At 36.9% G+C, this 21,639-nt stretch overlaps 1 protein-coding gene across 4 annotated transcripts in view; it reads left to right on the forward strand.

The window, feature by feature from the left end:
- The window catches only part of DTL (denticleless E3 ubiquitin protein ligase adapter), a 49,009-nt gene that overhangs the window by 2,601 nt on the left and 24,769 nt on the right, over window positions 1-21,639 (forward strand). For 3 of the 4 annotated variants that reach the window (XM_040446394.1, XM_040446392.1, XM_040446393.1), the window contains exons 2-11: window positions 2,381-2,506; window positions 3,532-3,630; window positions 4,883-4,944; window positions 5,029-5,149; window positions 8,261-8,326; window positions 9,752-9,864; window positions 11,091-11,164; window positions 12,473-12,576; window positions 12,867-12,971; window positions 16,127-16,239. In XM_040446394.1, the coding sequence (XP_040302328.1) occupies window positions 2,381-2,506; window positions 3,532-3,630; window positions 4,883-4,944; window positions 5,029-5,149; window positions 8,261-8,326; window positions 9,752-9,864; window positions 11,091-11,164; window positions 12,473-12,576; window positions 12,867-12,971; window positions 16,127-16,239 (983 nt within the window). The remainder of the gene's footprint in view (window positions 1-2,380; window positions 2,507-3,531; window positions 3,631-4,882; window positions 4,945-5,028; window positions 5,150-8,260; window positions 8,327-9,751; window positions 9,865-11,090; window positions 11,165-12,472; window positions 12,577-12,866; window positions 12,972-16,126; window positions 16,240-21,639) is intronic. The other variant, XM_040446396.1, reaches the window with a different exon arrangement.

Genomic DNA, 21,639 nt, shown 5'->3' on the forward strand with positions numbered 1-21,639 from the left:
AAGAGAAAATTCATTTACAGTACTGTATTTGTCAAAAAAAATCCACATGTCAAGGGACTCGCACAGTTCAAACCTGTGTTCAAGGTCAGCTATAGTTGCTTTTTCTCTTGATTTTATTTCCACTGTCTTTCACAGGATTTATCCTAATGTAATTTGATTCTAGGCTTGAAAAGTTATTTTACTGACCACACTGTCAAAATTTTCTGTAATCATAAGGCTCTAAGTGTTAAGAGTTTCTTCTGAATTGTTACAGTTATTATATGCAATTTATCAAAACAATAGGGACTATTAATTTTGATAAGTAATTATGAAGCAAAAAGTAAAATTTCATTGGAAGTATATCTTAAAGAGATGAATTGGGCTATTTATGATGCCTTTATTAAAGGAATTATCCTATTGTCTCTTAGTTGGAGTCCCATAAGTTTTTATACTTTGGATCAACACAAGTTTTAAGATTGGGACATGGAAATGCCTTTCTTTTGAAAAGTAGAAGAAAGACAGTGATGAAGGGAGAGGAGGGAAAAGAGCCACAACCTTCTCAGACATTATAGAAATGCACATATATCGAATGATTCACTGAAAACTCTCATATCTTAGATACTCCTTGAAAAATTGGCGTGTAATTCCAGGGGCTTAAATTGTACATCGAGGAAAGAACAGGCTTTTCCAAGTGAGTGTTATGGGGAAAAGAATTATACATTCGTATTGGAAACTGCAAAGCACAATAAGGATCCAACAGTTGGTTAAGAGAGCCGTCTACAACTGTTTGTTATAGGGAGTGCAGAAATGTAAGGGTGGATAGGGACAAGTTACCAAGCCCTGTTAGGCCTTTTGTGCATATTAGTCCATAAGCAGTAAGGTAGAGTTTGAAGGAGTCCCTGTGTAATTGCAGAGAATTGCATCTCCAGAGCTTATCCTGTTCAGTTCTGCCTAAATTGTTAAAGACTTGGTCCTTTAGACTCTTTGTGTTGCAATCATTAGATTATTATATTTTTTAATCCCAAACCACAAGTGTACATTTACATGACTTTAGAATACAGGTTTTTGTTTTAAAATTCATCCTGTAGATGTATATTTTACAACATAACTGTTGTATCCTTCCTTTAATGGTCTTTTAATGGCTTATTTACCCTGATACCTGACCTTGAGGTAATATCCCCAGGAATAATGACTAAATCTGGATTGTATTCTTTGCTTCTTTTGTACCGATTCTTTCCGGTTATCTCTAGGAACACCAAAGCTAGATGTGTCTGAGGTATGTCAGACTAAGAGGTCTTCTCCAAACAGTATTTTTGATGAAAGTGGAAATTAAAAGTACCCTAAAATGTAAGAGGGTTTATTAATTATTTAGACAGCTCTCAATAGAATGTAACTTCATTGTCCTCTGGTGCTTAATAAACATTTAGTTCTCAGTTCTCAGTTTAAAATATTTAAATATTTTAAATATTTTAAATGTATTGACCCCTATATCTAAATGATAAAACAAATCTTTGAAGATTGCTTACTATTTATTTAGGACCATAGTGCACATTAGATCTCTGACCCAAGTCAAATAAATTCTCCCTGTACCCTGAATTTCTTCCTCTCTCTTGTATATTCAGTGAAAACTTACTCATCTCTCAACTTCGATTTCTAGAGACTCTAAAGACTTCCCTGACCCTACCACTACCCAGGGTTTAACCGATTGTACTCTAGGGGTAGGTACGTAATGCCTCACATGAAAACTGCTCTAATGTACTTTAAGATACTGTGACTTGTTGCTGTTAACATTTTAGAATCCTAGAATTTCAGCACTGGTAAGGAAAGAGGAAATGGAATTAGAATTTACTTGTGAATATGTTAGTGGCTAGGTGGGCACATTTACCTACATTATTTCCTTTAACTCTTTGACCATTGGATTATGTACGATATTTCTAGTAATTTAAGAGTTTGCGGTGATGTTGATTTAGAAACTCTGGAAACAATTTTTAATTGAAGAGAAGGGCAGTTTTAATGGTTGCGGTAATCTTTGTGGTTGTGTTTTGTGGTTGTCACCAAAGGGTGGAGGAGAGGTAAGATCTTTTTTAATGTGCAGAGGCCACTTGCTTTTTAAAATCTCCACTGTACAAAGGAGAGTCTCCATTTAAAATGGATTAAGACTCCATTTAAGCCTAAAGCTGTACCTCACCAGAAGTTGAGTGCGCTCTTTCATTTCTACCTATCTACCTCAGATTCCCTTAGGGAAATATCAGAAACTGTATTCTAGAGGATCCTGGATAGTGAGTGGATCTATATAAAGTATGTAAAGCTGTTAAAAACAGATATGTACCTCTGTGCTTGTTTAAAGTACTGATATGTGATGATATATTGGAATTCTATAAGGAATTGTGTCTTACTTTAGGATGGTCTTCACAGTACCCTCTACAGTCCCTTCTAACTGGTTATCAGTGCAACTGTAATGATGAGCACACTTCTTATGGAGAAACAGGAGTCCCAGTTCCTCCTTTTGGATGTACCTTCTCTTCTGGTAAGAGAATTACTATCTAATCTAGGCTTGCTCAGAAATAATCTGTTTCACACTTAGAGAAGAAATAATACTGGCTGTCCCCCTTTCAAGAAAAAGTAAGTTAGATAGATGGTAGAGTTTTTCTATGTGTTTTTTTTAATGTTTATTTTTTATTTTTGAGACAGAAACAGAGCATGAGCAGGGGAGGGGCAGAGAAAGAGGGAGACACAGAATCCGAAGCAGGCTCCAGGCTCTGAGCTGTCAGCACAGAGCTTGACATGGGGCTCGAACTCACCAACCGTGAGATCATGACCTAAGCTGAAGTCGGTCACTTAACGACTGAGCCACCCAGGTGCCCCTAGAATTTTTCTAATAACTGTTCTATGATTTATGAAATAGGCTTTTCTTAATCTCTATGCATAATTATAGATTTCCTCTAAAGCATAGACTATTATAGCATTGTTGGTTTTGTTGTTTTTTAATTGATACTGGGAAAGGATTGCAAAGGTTCAGCCATCATGAAAAACTGTTTTGCCCAGTAGGTACACCTTTTGGTCTGATGGAATCTCTCTCTTTCTATAATGCATTGGGGAACATATGAACAGAAATAGAAGTACTTGTCCCCACGGTTAATGATTTAAGAGAGGAAAAGTAAAAGGGTATGAAAAGGAAATTTAACTAGTAGACTCAACTTGCTGCTGGCTTGTATCATATGCTTTTCTTCGCCATTGGTCAGTACCACTCTTACTTTGTTTAAGTACTACCCTTCTCTAAATAAGAGATTATCTGAAGATAATTTTGGTGGTTTTGAGTCATTCACTGAATTAGATATTATGGCAAATTTTAAGCAGTCTTTAATTCAAATAACGTCTCTACCATATCAAATGCTATTTGGGTAGAATCCTCTTCCCTCTTTTCAAACAGATTCTTTGTGTTTAACTAGTAGCATTCAGTTAATCTATAGTGTATTGTTTTTAGAGCTTTATACTCAGCTTAAAAATTTTTGTGTTACTTTTTATATATTTTATTTTTTATTTCTTATTTAGCTCCCAATATGGAGCATATACTAGCAGTTGCCAATGAAGAAGGCTTCGTTAGGTTATATAACACAGAATCACAAGCCAATCGAAAGAAGTGTGTCAAAGGTAAGTCTAGGTCTAAACTTGTTGTTTTAACATTATTCTGAATTCATAAAGCCTCATGTAAATTGTTATTTGGATATATTACCAATTATATTCACTTCTTTTTTTTTTTAATTTTTTTTTTAATGTTTATTTCTGAGACCGAGATAGAGCATGAGTGGGGGAGGGGCAGAGAGAGGGAGACACAGAATCCGAAGCAGGCTCCAGGCTCTAAGCTGTCAGCACAGAGCCCGACGCGGGGCTCAAACCCACAAACCGTGAGATCATGACCTGAGCTGAAGTCGGTCACTCAACCGACTGAGCCACCCAGGTGCCCCTATTCACTTCTGATTAAGTCTGTTCAGGGACCAGGCCGAAAGTAAATGGTGGACTGCCTTTCTGTCAATATTATTAACTATGGCAATACCTTTACTGAAAGTTTAAAAAAAAAACACACACACACATTTTAGGATTAAAAACAGTTCTTCTTTTAAGAAGTTAAATCTTTTACACTTAACGTGATTGGAGGAAACATCACTTTCAAGTATTTATGTTGCCCAAGCATTTCCCAAGGAAAAGTTCTGCTGACCTTAAGAAGCTAATAGTTTGGAACTAGTTAAGTCAAGTGTGGAGATAAATAAAACAGGCTATAAATGATGTAGATGTACAAGAAAAATGCCACAGGTGTCAAAAGGAAAGCTTTCGTGTAGTAAAGATGGCAAGGAAAATTTTTCATGAAGTGTAGGATATTTGAGTTGGACTATGGTATTTAAACCAATGGAGGTGGAATAGGACACGCCAGGTGGAGGCAAAAGCATCAGCAGAGCCCTAGAGATAAGAAAGCATAGGCTACAATTAGGGAATAGGGAGTGATCCAGTTTGGTTGGAATAAGGTATATGGAGAACAGTGAGAGATAAACCTTGCAACAGAGATAAAGACCAAAGTATGCAGAACCTTGAATGTCAAACTAGTTTACATTGCATTCAGAGAGCATGATGAAGATTTTTGAACTAGAAATGTTTCAGAAACATTCTATTTTGGAGAGTATATTACTAGTCACCTCATGGAAAGGAATTTGATATCAAATGGTAGTTCTCTATAGTAGTAAAGGGAATGTATAATGTCTGTGTGTACACAAGTTCTCTTTGGCCCATGGACTGTGGGGTGCTGATGACTGATCTTTTCACAACAGCTTTCAAGAAATTCAGATGGCTATTGATTTGGCTACCCCGAACATAGTCTAGACATTTCACATTCACCATTTTCTTTGTTTAGAATGGATGGCTCACTGGAATGCTGTCTTTGATCTGGCCTGGGTTCCTGGTGAACTTAAGCTTGTAAGTGACTTTCATTTTATTGGAATTTGGGTAAACACTGGTAAAGCGTTTCTTTATTAAATTATGATACCTTATTTTTGAAAGGTTACAGCAGCAGGTGATCAAACAGCCAAATTTTGGGATGTAAAAGCTGGTGAGCTGATTGGAACATGCAAAGGTCATCAGTGCAGCCTCAAATCAGTTGCCTTTTCTAAGTTTGAGAAAGGTAGGTTTGTACCTTTCCTCTTTCATGTCCTTAACCTTTGTAGTGAGTTAATAAGAAGCTGTGATTGTTTCCTCCCTTTCCCCTGTCAGAGTTGCTACTTTACCTACATAGATGATTGAGAGTCTCATGACTGAAACCCATGAAATAAAGTTGGCTTTTAGTCCCATTCTTATGGACATTATCTCCAGCTTGTCCCTGTTAAGAATCTTCAGATAATTTTTTTCTATAATCTTGCAGATAAGGTAAATACTTATAAACAGCCACAATACCTCTGTACAACTTCGAGTGTCCTTTAAAATCAAAACCTGTACTGGACACTGGTTAACTCTATTTATAAATTAGATACTTTACTTGTAAAATTTTAATTAAATGGGGTGTGAGGATAGAGTGGGAAACTTGATAAAATGGGCATGATTCTCTACCTAAAAATTTACTATTTAATTACTTTAAATGGCCCAATTCTCTAATATGTTTTCAACCATTATTTACTCGCAATTGATCTTTCTATATTTATTTTGCTATTATAATAGAGAAAGAAGATATAAAGAGTGATATAATACAGAACAGTGCTGTAGTAGCTAGGGAAAAACAGGATTGTCTGAATGAGCTCTTCATTTCTGTTCACTTCTTTTCTCCTTCCTCTATTAGTTTCTCACTGAATTTTTTTTTTTTTTTTTTTAACAAAAAGACCAACAAACATTGATCTCAAAGAAGTGGCTGAACTAATCTGATTTTTACCTCAGTGGTAAAGACAAGCATTGCAGTCTCCTTTATCATTAAGAAATATTCTATTTTTAAAAGGAACATTTTCATTTATTCACATGAGCACTCAGGAAAATCAAACTGAGTTGTTGAGCTGATATGTACTCAAAAAAATGTCAATTTTAATTGACTGTGGTTGCTTTTGAGAGCGGAACCTTGAAGAAAAATAAATGGCATAGTTTTTACCTCTAAGTTTTCATTCATACATCTATTGTATAAAGTTAGGTGTTTGTGTTCTGATTTACTACTGTGTCAGAGTTTGCTGTGAGTTTATAAAAAGATGAAAATTTACCTTACAAAGTAAATTTATTTAAAGAGTAATGGGAAAGGGAAACACTGTATCTTTTGGTCCCTTCGCTTAATTTCTTTAAAACTCTATACAGTAAGTCTATGCCAATGTGGTCTAGTAGAAAAAAGCACTGTGTTAGAAATTGGGGCTGGTGGCTTTTATCATGGCTCCCAGTAGTCTGTAGGTGCTCCAGCATGAATTATCTGGTTGGACACTGCCCCCAAGGCCACATAGTTTGGTTGGTAAACACAGATTAGATTTTAGATCCTTCAGCCAAATGCCTTTGTACAGGGCACACTTTTACAACCATATGTAGAACCCCTGTTTTAATGTGGTTTCTGCCTCTAAACTCTTGGGCAAAGTCATTTTTATTTCCCTGGACTTTCATTTGTTGATATTTTTGTTTTAACAGGCAATTAACTCAGTAGTAGTTAGATGGCAGGCTGTTAGACATACAGAAGGGTCAGACCCCATTTTCAGTTCTTCAACATAAGCCTTAATTACCAGCTGCCTTTGGTTTTCCCTTGCATATATGGTTCAGGGGTCAACCAGAGACTTGTGCTAAATTTAATTTTTTTAATGTTTATTTATTTTTAGAGACAGTATGAGCAGAGGAGAGGCACAGAGAGAGGGAGACACAGAATCTGAAGCAGGCTCCAGGCTCTGAGCTGTCAGCACAGAGCCCAACATGGGGCTCGAACTCACAAGCTGTGAGATCATGACCTGAACCGAAGTCGGAGGCTTAACCGACTGAGCCACCCAGGTGCCCTGTGCTTTAAATTTAAACACAGAATTAGAGTTACCCTTTCTCTGGCTCTCTCTGGAGTTCCCCTCTCACTCTGGCAGCTCTTGTTGCCTCAGTCTCCTTTTCCTAGTTCCTATGGCTTGAAAGATGGCAGATATTTTATTGGCATCTTAGCTGCCTGGTACTGCTCGTGCAACTGTGGTTACCTTCAAGGCAAAACTACAAAAAAACAGTAATTTAGCCCAGGCCAATCATTTGCATCAGGTGTAAACTCCCCTCCAAAAATTGCATGTTTTTGTTCAGTTTCTAAACAGCCCTCAGGTAGTTGGTTTTTGTATTTTGTCCAAAATTTATAGCTAATGCAGGTAAAGATTGGTTCGGTAAGGGCTCACTCTTTCACACAGGAAACAGTCTTTTTGGTTTAGTTTTTAAAATTTTTTTTTTTTTCAACGTTTATTTATTTTTGGGACAGAGAGAGACAGAGCATGAACGGGGGAGGGGCAGAGAGAGAGGGAGACACAGCATCGGAAACAGGCTCCAGGCTCTGAGCCATCAGCCCAGAGCCCGACGCGGGGCTCGAACTCACGGACCGCAAGATCGTGACCTGGCTGAAGTCGGACGCTTAACCGACTGCGCCACCCAGGCGCCCCTGGTTTAGTTTTTAAAGAGTAAAACATTACAGATAAATTGAAGTTCCCCTATGTTCCCTTCTCTAATCCCATTGCCCTTTTTTCTAACCTAGAGGCAACCTCTTGTACCATTTTGAGTAGATCTGGTCCATATTTTAATACTGAGACAGTATAGCTTGGAGATTTGGAGAGTGGGCTCTCGATTTATTCTGCTAAGAATATCTTTATAAGTTACTTATCTTCTCTATGCCTTAGTTTTCTTATCAATAAAATGGGGATAGTAATAAGCCCCTAAGAGGGTTGATAACAAGGATTGAGATAATTTATATAAAGCACATGGGTTAGTGTGTAGCGCTTAGTAAGCTCTCAGTATATTTTGGTTACTGTTTGTTTATCATTATTCTTTCCATAAGCATACCATATATAGTGTTTTGTGTGGTTTTAAGAATATTTACACAGAGGGATTGTTCTGTAAAGTGTTTTTTTCAGCATAAACATTTTGAGTTCTTTGTAGTCTTTTCCCTTCACGGCTTGTTTTCTCTTATTGTTAAGCCATGTATTTTTTTCGATTTTAATCTCTGCCAATTACAGTGCGTAGCATATAGTACATGCTCTAGGAAACTTAAATTGAAATGCATGCATTATTGACTGGTTTTGTTAACTTCTTATAAACTATTTCCCCATAGCCGTCTTCTGTACAGGTGGAAGAGATGGCAACATTATGGTCTGGGACACCAGGTGCAACAAAAAAGGTAGCCTAGTTCCATTTTAGTTTTGATAAATGTAGGATCACCCCATACTTACGTTGATTGAGTTAGTGATTTCATATAGTTACCACCAGGGGGCACATGTTCACAATCCCCCATTTCTGCTCACTGTTCAAATTCTCATTGTGTTGCAAGTATTACCCTCCATATTTACTTCTGTTGTCTTCTGAACTGCAATAATTTACCTAAACTATTGATGGGATTATTAATACATGGGCTCACTGGGAGATGATCTTTTAGTTTAAAAATTATTTGCTTTAAAGAATTGGATTAAACATAATTATGCTCACACTGCCCCCATGATACCATTAAGCAGAATGCAATGATCGTATCTCTGCTTGCTTTTTTTTTTTTTTTTTAATTTTTTTTTTTCCAACGTTTATTTATTTATTTGGGACAGAGAGAGACAGAGCATGAACGGGGGAGGGGCAGAGAGAGAGGGAGACACAGAATCGGAAACAGGCTCCAGGCTCTGAGCCATCAGCCCAGAGCCTGACGCGGGGCTCGAACTCACGGACCGCGAGATTGTGACCTGACTGAAGTCGGACGCTTAACCGACTGCGCCACCCAGGCGCCCCTCTGCTTGCTTTTTTAAAAATAACTTATTTATTTTTAACAGACTATTTTTCAGAGGGCTTTTAGATACACAGCAAAATGGAGCAGAAAATCCAGAATTTTCTCTGTACTGGTCTACTCCCTATCCTTACAGCCTTTCCCACTGTCAGCATCCCACAGCTGAGCTGTGGACATTTGTCAAAATTGATACACCTGCACTGATACATCATTAGTACCCAGTGTCCCTCTGTACTTTACATTAGGGTTCTCTCTCGGTATTGTACATTCTGTTGGCTTTGACAAACATGATGACATGTATCTATAATTATGGTATCATGCAGACTAGTTTCACAACGCTAAAATTCCCCTGTGCTCTGCCTATTCATCCTGACCCTTGGCAACCACTGATCTTTTACTGGCTCCATAGTTTTGCTTCTTTCAGTATGTCATATAATTGGAATCTTACATATGTAGCCTTTTGAGATTTGCTTCTCTCACTTAATACGTATTTAAGGTTCCTCCATGTCTATTCGTGGCTTGGTAGCTCATTTCTTTTTACCACTGAATAATATGCCATTGTCTGGATATACCACAGTTTACTTACACATTCATCTCCTGAAAGACATCTTGATTGCTTCTAAGTTTTGGCAGTTAGGAATAAAGCTGCTCTAAATATCCATACGTTTATTTCTTTTTGATATATTATAATCTCACTGAAAGAAATGTAATGCAGTAGCTCCCAGCTTCTTCTTTCACTTTTAGGAATACAATTTTGGGATCTTATACATAAATGTTATATTCAGCATGGGAATAAAGTTCTGAAACCTAAATCAGTTTGTTCGAAATATCTTTCAGATGGATTTTATAGGCAAGTGAATCAAATCAGTGGAGCTCACAATACCTTAGACAAGCAAACCCCTTCAAAACCTAAGAAGAAACAGAATTCAAAAGGACTTGCTCCTTCTGTGGTAAGGTTTTATAGCTGTGTACATGTGTGCATCTTAACAGGATAGAATCTCATTTTACAGAACTTCTTGGGCATAAAATAGGAGCTATAGATTAAATGAATGAGAATCTTCATTTCCTCTTGGTATCAGTGCTTTATTGCTTAATACTCAATACCTACAGTACTACAGTAGTAGTTCTCAAACTAGGGTGCAACACAGTCACCTGGAAGTATAGTAAAAAGTCATCTTCCTGAGCCTCATCCCTAGAGACCTCCATACATACACGTATCTAGAGTATAATGTAATTCATTAGAAAAGGGGGGATGGTTTGAAGAAGCATATTAAGTACCTTGATAGAGTTTTCTTTAGGAGGAGGGAATCCCTGTTGTTTTCATAACTACAGGAAATATGTAGGTTTTTAATATTTTTTTAAAACATTTGGCAAAATACTAAATACATTGAGACATTTAGGTAGAATATAGTATCTCTCTGAAAATTTGTAGTCAAAGCTTAAACAATGCCCATAATATACCTTTTCTCTTTCAAAAAAAAAAAAATCACCATTTTTTTGGTGGGTCTTATTGTGTTTATTTTGCTAATATTCCTGGTCTGTAGGATTCAAATTAATATGTTAGAGAAATGTGTTTACTAGTTAAAATTGTAAACCATGAATAGGACACAGGCATGAGAAGAAACTGACAGGGTTAACGTGATTTTTGGAGGCCAGATGAAGTTAAAATTAATATCATTTTAGACAATCAGATTCTGAGCCAAGGAAATTTGTTAATGACAATTAGGAGGTAAAACTCTACTGAGCTCCTTTGAATTTTTCAGAGCATGTAGTCATTTTTTATCCATAATTCTTTAGACACTCCTATATGATAGTTTAGGTAGATGGTGACATTTTACAGATGAAACAGGCACAGGGAAGTTAAATGAGTTTTCTAAGAATACACAGCTTATTAGTAGGGCTGATTTTAAGTAGAACCAGTTTTTTTCTTGAGTACAAGGCAAAGTCAACACTATGTACTATAACTTAATGATGTTTAGGTCATTTTCACACAAAACTACTTCTTGGTCAGGATAAATACCTGATTTAGGATTATTGGAAAGGGAAAATTTAGCCTAACTCAGAGTTTGGGTGAGGGGGAAGCCATCATTTTAGCATCTTGGTTTCTTTGTGGTGAAGATTATGATACCCAAAATAGGACTTTCTGCCATTCTTTTTCTGCCTCTGGTGCTGTTAGGATTTCCAGCAGAGTGTTACTGTGGTCCTCTTTCAAGATGAGAATACATTAGTCTCGGCGGGAGCTGTGGATGGGTAAGAGCCTTGCTTCTTTTGATGAGATTTCTTTCATAAACATAGGGAAGTCACCTAGTCCCGTTAAAATTGAACGTGTGTGCTTTTAACTTTCGACATAGTGAATATCCAGCTGAGAACTACAGATGACACTGAAAAATACCTAGTTAGGACTTTTGCTCAAAAAATTAAATGAGGTAATGTATCACACTGAGCACATTACCTAGCACACGGGAGCATTGTTGGCTGCTATTGCTGTTGTAGAGAAGCTGGATGGGTAGCTCACTTGTCCATGCGGTAGAATTTAAGCAGTGGGTCTTATTTTGAGGAGTAAGATTTCTGTTATTTTGGATTTTATCTTCTCAGGTTTAGTAATAACCCTAAAAGAAGAAATCTGATTCTGGGTATATAATGGGCATTTCAAGGAGTAATAAGGCCTAATGACTTTCACATACCTACCATCCGTGATTGGTCTGAATGTTTGGTTTTCAAATAAGTTTGTGGTACTTCTTGATTGGTTGCTTTGTTAGAATAAAAATTCTTTGAATGTTTTTTTAAGCACCCTTCTTTGCCCTCTTATTTGCTCATTGTATCTCTGAAGACATCCCTACCTTCGAAACTAATTTAGGATGATGGCTTAATGAACTAGGATTTCTGTTGTCTCTTCTGGACACCAAAACTTGTCTGTGGACCAAATTCTCAGGCACAAATGAAGGATTATCTGAAGGTTATTAGTAATGTTTCTGAATGGCTGTGAAAGCTTGCTCTGTTTGTTTGCAAGGATACTGCCCTTTTATACCAAACTTGGGTTTTTTTCAGGTTGCCTATAAACTAGATGTTGAGGATTAAGACAATTATACCAATAAGTGAAATGAAGAAATACTTCATTTCACTGGAAAATTTATTTAGATTACTTAAGGATTTATATAGAGAGATAACCATAGGGACAGGGCTTATTCCTTATGATGTTAGAGGTTACATTCAGAGTGTTAATGGCTTAGGAAGCATTTATTTTGTTTTGTTTCTGAAAACAATGAAACAATGACCATCGGAACCCAACCTTCATCTTCCTTTTCCGCTCCCTTAAAGTAAACTCAAGGTAACCCATCACTGGGTCAGATCACATCTGTTTCCGTTCTGCGTAAGTTGTTAGCCTGACATTGGAAATAACGGTATGAGATAGTTCAATCTGTTTCCCAGTGAGATATCCTCATTATACCTGATTGATGAGCCAGAGGAGTCAGATTAAAAGTCATTTCACATTCAATGTAGTTGAAACTGGTTGGAGTTGGGTGGCTACAAAATAACTTTCTTTACCTTGGTTTTTAGGGTAATCAAAATATGGGATTTACGGAAGAATTATACTGCTTATCGACAGGAACCCATAGCATCCAAGTCTTTTCTGTACCCAGGTAGCAGCACTCGAAAACTAGGTAAGCCTCTTTATAGCCTGTAGGACTTTTTTTAGATGTGCGAGTTTTTGTTAAAATTTTAAAAATAAATATCAAGCTGGTTTTCAGCCAACACAGACTTAAAGCTAACATGTCATTGTATCTTTTTGAAATTAGAAAGATAAACATTCTGAAGAATATTTTTGGTTTATATATATTTGGGGGAAGACAAATTCTGATAATCTTGTGGAATGTTCTTTTTGCCTCCACATTTTCACTTCTGTTCTACTCACTGTCATCAGGACATGCTAACTAAAGTTTCCTTTTTCTAGGATACTCAAGTCTGATTTTGGATTCCACGGGCTCTACTTTATTTGCTAACTGCACAGATGACAACATCTACATGTTCAATATGACTGGATTAAAGACTTCTCCAGGTAAGATCTTAGCAACTTCAAATCTCCTACCCAAAAACTACTATGGAAGTGTTTGTTAATGATAATTTAATATTGGCCTTTTTTCTAAACCAAATTTATGAAGACGTATTAGGACCTTGAGGTCTTTGACTAGTTCTAGTGATGTTTTGATAGATACATTTCCCTGTGGTAATTGCACAAGTAAACAGAATCCTGCTATGGTGATTTAATTTTATGTTAACGGTGAGTCTTTCCTGAAATTATGTCCCTTTGACTATATTTAGATTTATCTCAATTTTTGTGATACAGAAAGCTGGTCTGCTTAGCTTTTGTCTTGTTTGGGGGTTGTTTGTTAAAATTAGGGGGCTGAAGTTTTTAAGCCCCTAAATAGTTTTTATCTACTCAGCCTCCTTAAATTTATCTCTAGTTTTCCCCAACCTCACCTTTATTTTTTTCTTCAAGAAAATTAAAATTGGAATTTGGTGTTCAAAGTTGATACATGACATTTTTTGAAAAGAAGTGAAAATTTCTTAGACATCATCGAAAAGGGTTATTTGGGTTACATAATGTAAGAATATTATCAATTACTTAGGCAAGCTACGTATTCGTAACCTGGTTCTTGCTCAGGTCAGAAACAGACTTTGAATTCTATAACCAATCCCCAAAGTTACCTAGTTCCCATTAAAGTAAGATGTGTTGATAAATAAGGAATGTTAAAATAGTATAGAATTTAGCTGGGCTCTTACAGAAGTTTCCAAAGACTGCCCCAAGCCATTATTAGGATTTTGAATTCCATGACAGCTTCACAGTTGGTATTTCTAACACCCTGGATGGTTCTGGTGTTTGTCTAAACAAGAACAAGGTTATTTGGAAAGGGGAAGCGGTATATAACTTCTTTTCCTATTTTCCTGAGTCAAGCCAGAACTTGGATAGCTTTTAATTTAAATAGCCATATAAAATAGACTTTTTAAAATCTTTCTCCAAAAAATAAAAATATAATCCCAATTGTGTTATCAAATATACAAGAGCTCCTTTTTTAAAAAAATTTTTTTAATGTTGTTAATTTTTGAGAGAGAGAGAGAGAGAGAGTGAGTGAGTCGGGGAGGGGGAGCAAGAGTTGGAGACAGAATCTGAAGCAGGCTCTAGGCTCCAAGCTGTTAGCACAGAGCCTGACTTGGGGCTTGAACTCACAAGCCGTGAGATCATGACCTGAGCTTAAGTTGGACGCTCAACTGACTAAGCCACCCAACGCCCCACAAGAGCTCTTTTTGTGTCATTTTTTTTTATGGTGTGGCCCTAAAGGGGGGCTTGAGTTTAGTTTGTCCCTCTGTCATCGAACAAATATGCCCAATGCTACTTTACTAATAATTTAGTGACCTTTTTCCTGTGCTCCTAAAATAGTATTAGATAGATAGATAGGTAGATAGATAACGTTCCTTAGAAATTGAGTGACATCTGGTAATTGCTTATCTTTTTCAAAACTTCAGAGGGTCCTGGGGCCCCTGGGTGGCTCAGTCGGTTGGGCGACTGACTTCGGCTCAGGTCGTGATCTCACGGTTTGTGGGTTCGAGCCCCGCATCTGGCTCTGTGCTGACAGCTCAGAGCCTGGAGCCTGCTTCCAATTCTGTGTCTCCCTCTCTCTGTACCTCCCCTGCTCATGCTCTGTCTCTCTCTGACTCTCAAAAAATAAATAAATGTTAATAAAAAAATTTTTTAATTAAAAATACTTCAGAGGGTCTTAATATTTCATTTCCCATACTTTTAATTCACAATATTTTATTATACTAAGTGATGTTCATAAGGATGACTCTGAACTACTTCAGTAAAGCATTTTCAGAGCCCAAATTATTAATTTAAGTTAAGCTAATCAAAGCCAATACAGGTTTAAGGATTTTTCAAAAGGTGTGAAGCATTTACAGTGTACATTATTAGACCAGCAGAGGGCAGTAAACACTTACTGGTTTAGTGGGAAATTTGGTCTGTAGTTTTCCATTCATAGTTAGAGTTGAAAAAAATAAATATAGTTTTGGAGTTGGATTCAGAACAAAGGAGGCTGTTTATTTTGTGAGGATTTATCTATCATAATAGGTGAAAAGAAAATTATATCTGAATTGATTCACATTCTACTTCCACATTGAGAGTGTTGTGGTGGAAACTATTTAATATGTAGGCTTTTTCTTGAAAAGCAAAAACTACAAGATCTTTTTCCAGTTTTATTCTGGTAAAAGGAAGAGGTTTCTATGACCACTTAAGGAAAGCTATTAAGTCCCTTAATAATTCCTATTTCCTTTCTGTTAGAAGATTGGAGTGAATTTTTTTTCCTGTTTATATGTATCCTTAAATTCTCCAATAAGTGAGATTATTTTTCTTATATTTCCTATTAGTGTTCTCATACCAGAGGCCTCAGGTTTTGGTCTGAGGGTAGAAGAACCTGTCAAGCACATTGTGCTAGATTGGATTACTTGCCCTTTTACCACAGGTAGTAAGAAGTCTAAACCTGAAGGCTAAAACTAACCTAGTTGGAGTATCTTACGTGTGAACATATAGTTTACCCCATTAGCTACTTCTTTCCAGCCTTTTTAAAGTGTGGAATTAAAAAGACTCCTACAAAAAAATTAAGATAGATTCCTACATCCCAAATGACCTGTCCCTAAATCTTAACTCTTTCCACTGATTACTGCTTATTCATGCAACAAATGTTTGAAAATCTACTCTGTTCAAAGCACTGTGAGGTCTAGTGAGGAAAGAATAAAATAGGAAATTTGTCCTTGAGATTTGAAGTCTTAGAGGAAGAAGGACCAATGTATTATACAATGGAAAAGCCCTTCCTCAGGGTGGGGAAAGAGGGGTCTAATAAAGGCATTTTACTAAAAGAGTGGAGACTGGTTCCATTCTTCTTAGGAATGTTTTTCATCACTTTCTCTTCTATAGCCAGCTCTATACCAAGTATTTGGGCTTAGGTCATGAGAGTGCGTCTAATATAAAGCCTCTCTCTGAGACTTCCTTTACTTTTGTGACAATGTCCAATTCCTTTTAATTTAGTGAAAATAGCTTGACTGTCTGTTTCAATAGTCAATACGCTAATAAAACTTGTTAGAACATGTATATTGTCTGCATTTATTTGAACACTAGAAATAATAAGAACCAAGTAATTTTATTTTTTCCCCCTCTGGCAGTGGCTATCTTCAATGGACATCAAAACTCTACCTTCTATGTTAAATCCAGTCTTAGTCCAGATGACCAGTTTTTAGTCAGTGGCTCAAGTGATGAAGCTGCCTATATCTGGAAGGTAAGTTGCCAAACTTCCCTCACAAAGAGGCTAAAGAGACTAAAGTGTTCTTACAAATATTTTTTCTAAGATGAGCAAATTGAATGCAAACACGTACCGTTAACTTTCTTTACATCAGATGTTCAATGCAAGTTGCTTCTTGCTTCTTAACATAGCCAAACCTCTCCCTGTCAGAATATAACACACTTTCATGGCCAGAGCTTCTCAGAAATGACAATCCGTGTCCTCCAGGAGTTTCACAGATTATCAGGAAATTGAGAATTCAGAAGACCGGAGAGAGTCTTAACTACTTTGTCCTACTTCCTGGAAAAACATGTTGGACTGCCTTTCTGCCTTGATCATGAGATCAAGCCCCATGTCAGGCTCTGCGCTGAGCATGGAGCTTCCTTGGGATTCTCTTTCTCCCTCTCTCTCTGCCTCTCCCCTGCTTGCACACACACTCTCTCTCAAAATAAGTAAATAATTTTTTAGAAATATCTTCAAAATACAGTATTTTAATCCCCAGGATCCTATACCCAAATTAACCATAGAGCCTTACACAAAACACTCAAAAATATTTGTATGGCAATTGTATCCTTTACTCTTTCATAAGTGTTCAATCTTAAGGTTACTAGAATAGAATAGATGCTTTATCAAGTTTATATATATATATTTTTTTTTAAGTTTATTATTTTGAGAGAGAGAGAGAGTGCGGGGAAGGGACAGAGAGAGAGGGAAAGAGAGAATCCAAATCTCAAGCAGGCGCTGCACTACAGTCAGCACAGAGCCCAAAGCAGGGCTCAAACTCACGAACCGTGAGATTCATGCCCTGAGCTAAAATCAAGAGTCAGACGCTTAACCAGCTGAGCTGTCCAGGTGCTTCTCACTTTTGTATATATTTAATAGCATTATTTAATTTTTTTATTTTACTGATTTCCCATTTCACAAGTTTATAATATTTTTTTACTTTTTTTTTTTTTTTTTAACGTTTATTTGTTTTTGAGAGACTGAGAGAGCATGAGCAGGGGAGGGGCAGAGAGAGAGGGAGACACAGAATCCGAGGCAGGCTCCAGGCTCTGAGCTGTCAGCACACAGCCTGACACAGGGCTCTACCTCATGAATTGTGAGATCATGACCTGGGCTGAGGTCGGACACTTAACTGACTGAGCCACCCAGGTGCCCCAATATTTTTTTACTTTTTAAATAACAATGATACCTAAGTGACTACTATAAGCTAAGAAATTTAAAGCTGGTGGGGTCATCTGGGTGGCTCAGTCCATTAAGCGCCTGACTTCAGCTCCAGTCATGATCTTGTGGTTCGTGAGTTCAAGCCCCAAGTTGGCTCTGTGTTGACAGCGTAGAGCCAGCTTCGGATCCTCTCTTTCTCTCTCTCTCTCTCTCTCTCTCTCTCTCTCTCTCTCTCTCTCTCTGTGTCTCTCAAAAATAAACATTAAAAAATATATTAAAAAGAAATTTAAAGCTTTCCATTTGACATTAGTGGAGAAAACTGAAATACTACACAAGTAGCACTTGCTGACCACTGAAAAGTAGCTCTTGTGGGACTAATTAATTATAGAAGTGTCTGGGAGTTCAGAGAAATAAGAGTAATATGGCATTGTTTTCCTAGGGCTAGAAATTAATTATTTTCTAGGTTGCCCTGTAATATCATAAATGTCCCTGACATTGGTGAATTAAATGATCAGAATTCACACATTTTGGATCTTAGAGTCATAATGTCTCAAACTTCATAGACCCAGATTCAATGTTATCAAATCCCTTCTTAGGAGGCAATTACATCATTCATAAGTCCTGCCAACCTGTAGGAAGTCGTATCTTTAATGTTGGCTTAGGACAGGGTAGAATCTGTCAGGTATGAAGGATAAGTCTTCAGCTTAATTTCATCTGGTCCTGGGGGACACACTAAAAAATGATTTCTCTGAATACCTAGAAGTACAAAAATGCAACACTACCTTAAGAGTTTTTAGTCACAATATCCTAGATGGTCACATGGTGGAGACGTTGTTCTATCCAAATTGCTTTTGTGTTGTACTTGCCTCTTTTCCTACAAGCACGTTTCTTTTTTTTATTTATTGTATTTTTATTTTTTTTTAATGTTTATTTATTTTTGAGAGACAGAGCATGAGCAGGGGAGGCGGGGAGAGAGAGAGGGAAACACAGAATCTGAAGCAGGCTCCAGGCTCTGAGCTGTCAGCACAGAGCCCAAAGCAGGGTTGAACTCACAAGCTGTGAGATCATGACCTGAGCCAAAGCTGGACGCTTAACCGACCAAGCCCCCCAGGCACCCCTACTTATTGTATTTTTAAATGAAAATTTGCTTGTAAAATATATGCTTGAGACCCTGATTCATAAGAGTTTTTACTTAGTTTCTTGTCTACAAAATTTTCTGATATGAGTTAAACTTTGATGATATAGGTTAGCAACACTAATGCTTTCTTCTAATATTTTAAGTTTTGAGTTTCAAATTTGGTCTTAATGCTTATTTTTCTTTTTGTTTTTCCTTTCTCCTTCTCTCACTATCTTGTCTCCATTCCTTTTTCTATTTGACTTCCAACTTAGCGGGAAGATTTTATTCCTACCAAAGTCTGTATCTTTTTAAGTTTTTTAATTCTTTAAAAGAAAATTACACATACAAAAAAGCATAATAAAAGATTATGCAAAAAATACTTAATGCACTGATCATTATTAAAAATCTTTTAAAATAAGTTTTTTATTACATATATGTAATTATGCATATAATTGTATATTATACATGGGTGTATGTGTTTACAGATATATTTTATTGTCAATTCTATTTCCTTTAGTACGCAAACTGTTTTATTTCGTTTCAGGGAATAAGGGTGGAGGTATAGTTTCTTTAGAGACATGCAGTAAAGATACTTGGCTGTTGTTAGTAACCCATTTTCAGATGTCTACTCAGTGGCTATCACATACATGAGTGACCCTTTCTAAATTCCTAGGCAGGGTCACATGTCAGTGCTGAATGATGTGGTTCAGACATGATGTTCTCCTGCCTGTCCACACATAACTCAATGTGCAGGCTCTGATATTTGAGATCCTGGCAAGCTCACTGCTCCTAAAATTGAATTTGCCTAGTGACGTGGCTCAGTTTCTCTTTTCCACGATTAAAAAATAAGGTGGGGGTGTAGTTTAAAACCATTCCATGCAAGCTGAGTATCCAGGCTGTTAGGTTATCTTATAGCTCTGCTGTGTTTCCAGCAGTCAGAATTCCTTCAAGTGTTGGGATTTTTCCTATGTTAAAAAGCCCATGGGCACAAGAAAACAGTGAAATAAAGGAGTTTCAGGTCTTAAGACAGAAGAGAATAGCCTTCTAATCTTTACCACTGCTCAGCAAAGGGGAGATATAATATAGTTAGGCTCTCTGATACTGAGGCCCAAGGCTTCAAAATACAGTTAATATATTTTTTTCTTTTTAATTTCTTATCCCTCACCTCCTTTTCCTGGTTCATTTCTGTTATAGCCGCTGAATAGTATTGAAGTGGTTATAAATAAACTCATTTGGCACAGTCAATTCTACCGCTGACTGGCGAAACATTGAGCCTGACACTTTAGGAAGTGTAAATGATCTCATGGCAGAAATAAAGATGAGATTTGGTTTCTCACTGGGCATAGTAAGGAGATTTTGGGGGGAAAGATGCTCATCTTTTTTGCACGTTTAAGGATACAAAATGTTTATTACATGCATAGCTTAGAGCCAGTTCTTTCTACCTGTTGCGTTTATAGTTCGGGGAGTTTTACCACGGAGACTCTTCATGCCTTGAAGCAAAGTCTGTATAACAGCTAGAATATGTAAGAGAGGGCAGTTTTCCATGGTTTGACCCTCTCCAGGATGCACAGGTGTAAATGTCTCTTGGACTTAGTTTCCTCTTCCTACTTAAAAATAGAGAGAGGCTTAAAAAAAATGAAATCATGTAAAGACAGTAATGTTTTATAAAAATGAAGTGACCATAAATAAAAACTTACTTGAATAAAAAGGAAGGATTTAAAAACAACTGGAGCTTCACCAGAGGACATTTTATCTCCTTCAAGTAGTCAGCAAGGGTACTATACCACACTAGTATAGTCCTAAACTGCGAAAGCGCTTGTAACTACCATTCAGATAAACTTGCTGGATAGTACCTCTCATTTCAGCCTACCTCATGTCCTTCTCTCCACTTTTTTTTTGTTGAGATAGAATTCATAGAATATAAGGTTTATCATTTTAGTCATTTGTCAATGTACAGTTCAGGGATTTTGAGTATAATCACAATATTGTGCAACCACCATCACTATTTCATTCCCAGATGTTTTCATTACTCCAAAACGAAACACTATACCTTTTAATAAGAGTCGCTCTCTGTTCTTCCCTGCCTTCAGCCTCTGGCAAGCACTAACCTCTGTTCTGTCTATGGTTTTGCCTCTTCTGGACATATCCTACACATAGAGTCACACAGTGTTTTCAAGATTCATCATGTTGTTGCAGATATCAGTACTCCATTCCTTTTTATGGCTGAGTATTCACTGTATGTATTGACCGCATTTTACTTATGCCTTTATTAGTTGGTAGATATTTAAATTATTTCACTTTTTTGGCTTTATGAATAAAGCACCTATGAGCGTTCATGTACAAGTGTTTGAACATACATTTTCAGCTCTTCTGTGTGTGTATCTAAGAATGTAAGTGCTGGGTCGTCTAGTAATTAATTCTATGTTTAACTTTTGGAGGAACCTTCTCCCCCCACGTTTGAAGCTATATAAAGTGCCTGGCTCAACAAATGCTGACTTTTATTGTCATTATTATTCCTATCTTATCAGTTTGTCAAAAGTTTTTCCAAGGGATCTTTTGTTTTTTCTCTTAGATCCTATAGGTAAATGCAAAAATGTACATGGATTCTATTGGCAGATATTTGTTTGTTTGTTTTTTAATTTATTTTAATCCTTTGTATACGCGTTTAGGTTTCCTTAGGTATTACAATGCCTAGGAAATTGAAGAAGAGCCAGTATCATGAAATGACAAGCTAAAGGCCATAAGCAGAGTAAACCAATGCAGTAGAGTAATGTGTTCCTACCAGGGAGGGTCAAAAGAACATTAGGGTTTTCTCTCCCTTTTAATTTGCTGCTACCCATTCTGCTTGGGCCTTGGGTGAAGAGAAACTTAATGGGCTGGGGCCATCCCAAAGAGAGAAGGATGGAGAATTTCTGTGACTCCTGAAATGAAAGTCTTTTCTAAAATATGCTACCTTGTGAGAGAATGAGTTATTGCTCTCTGTGCTATTGTAGGAGGCAGAAAGTGAGATCCTTTTTGTTAATACTCAGGAAAAAGCTTTTTCTGTGAAACTCTAATTAACCCAGCAAGGCAAATTAGACTCTGTTCTCTCTCTTCTTTTGCTTTTTGAATCATTA

Source organism: Herpailurus yagouaroundi, unplaced genomic scaffold (genome assembly GCF_014898765.1).
Source record: "Herpailurus yagouaroundi ecotype Mexico unplaced genomic scaffold, PumYag 195, whole genome shotgun sequence".
Classification (NCBI taxonomy): domain Eukaryota; kingdom Metazoa; phylum Chordata; class Mammalia; order Carnivora; family Felidae; genus Herpailurus; species Herpailurus yagouaroundi.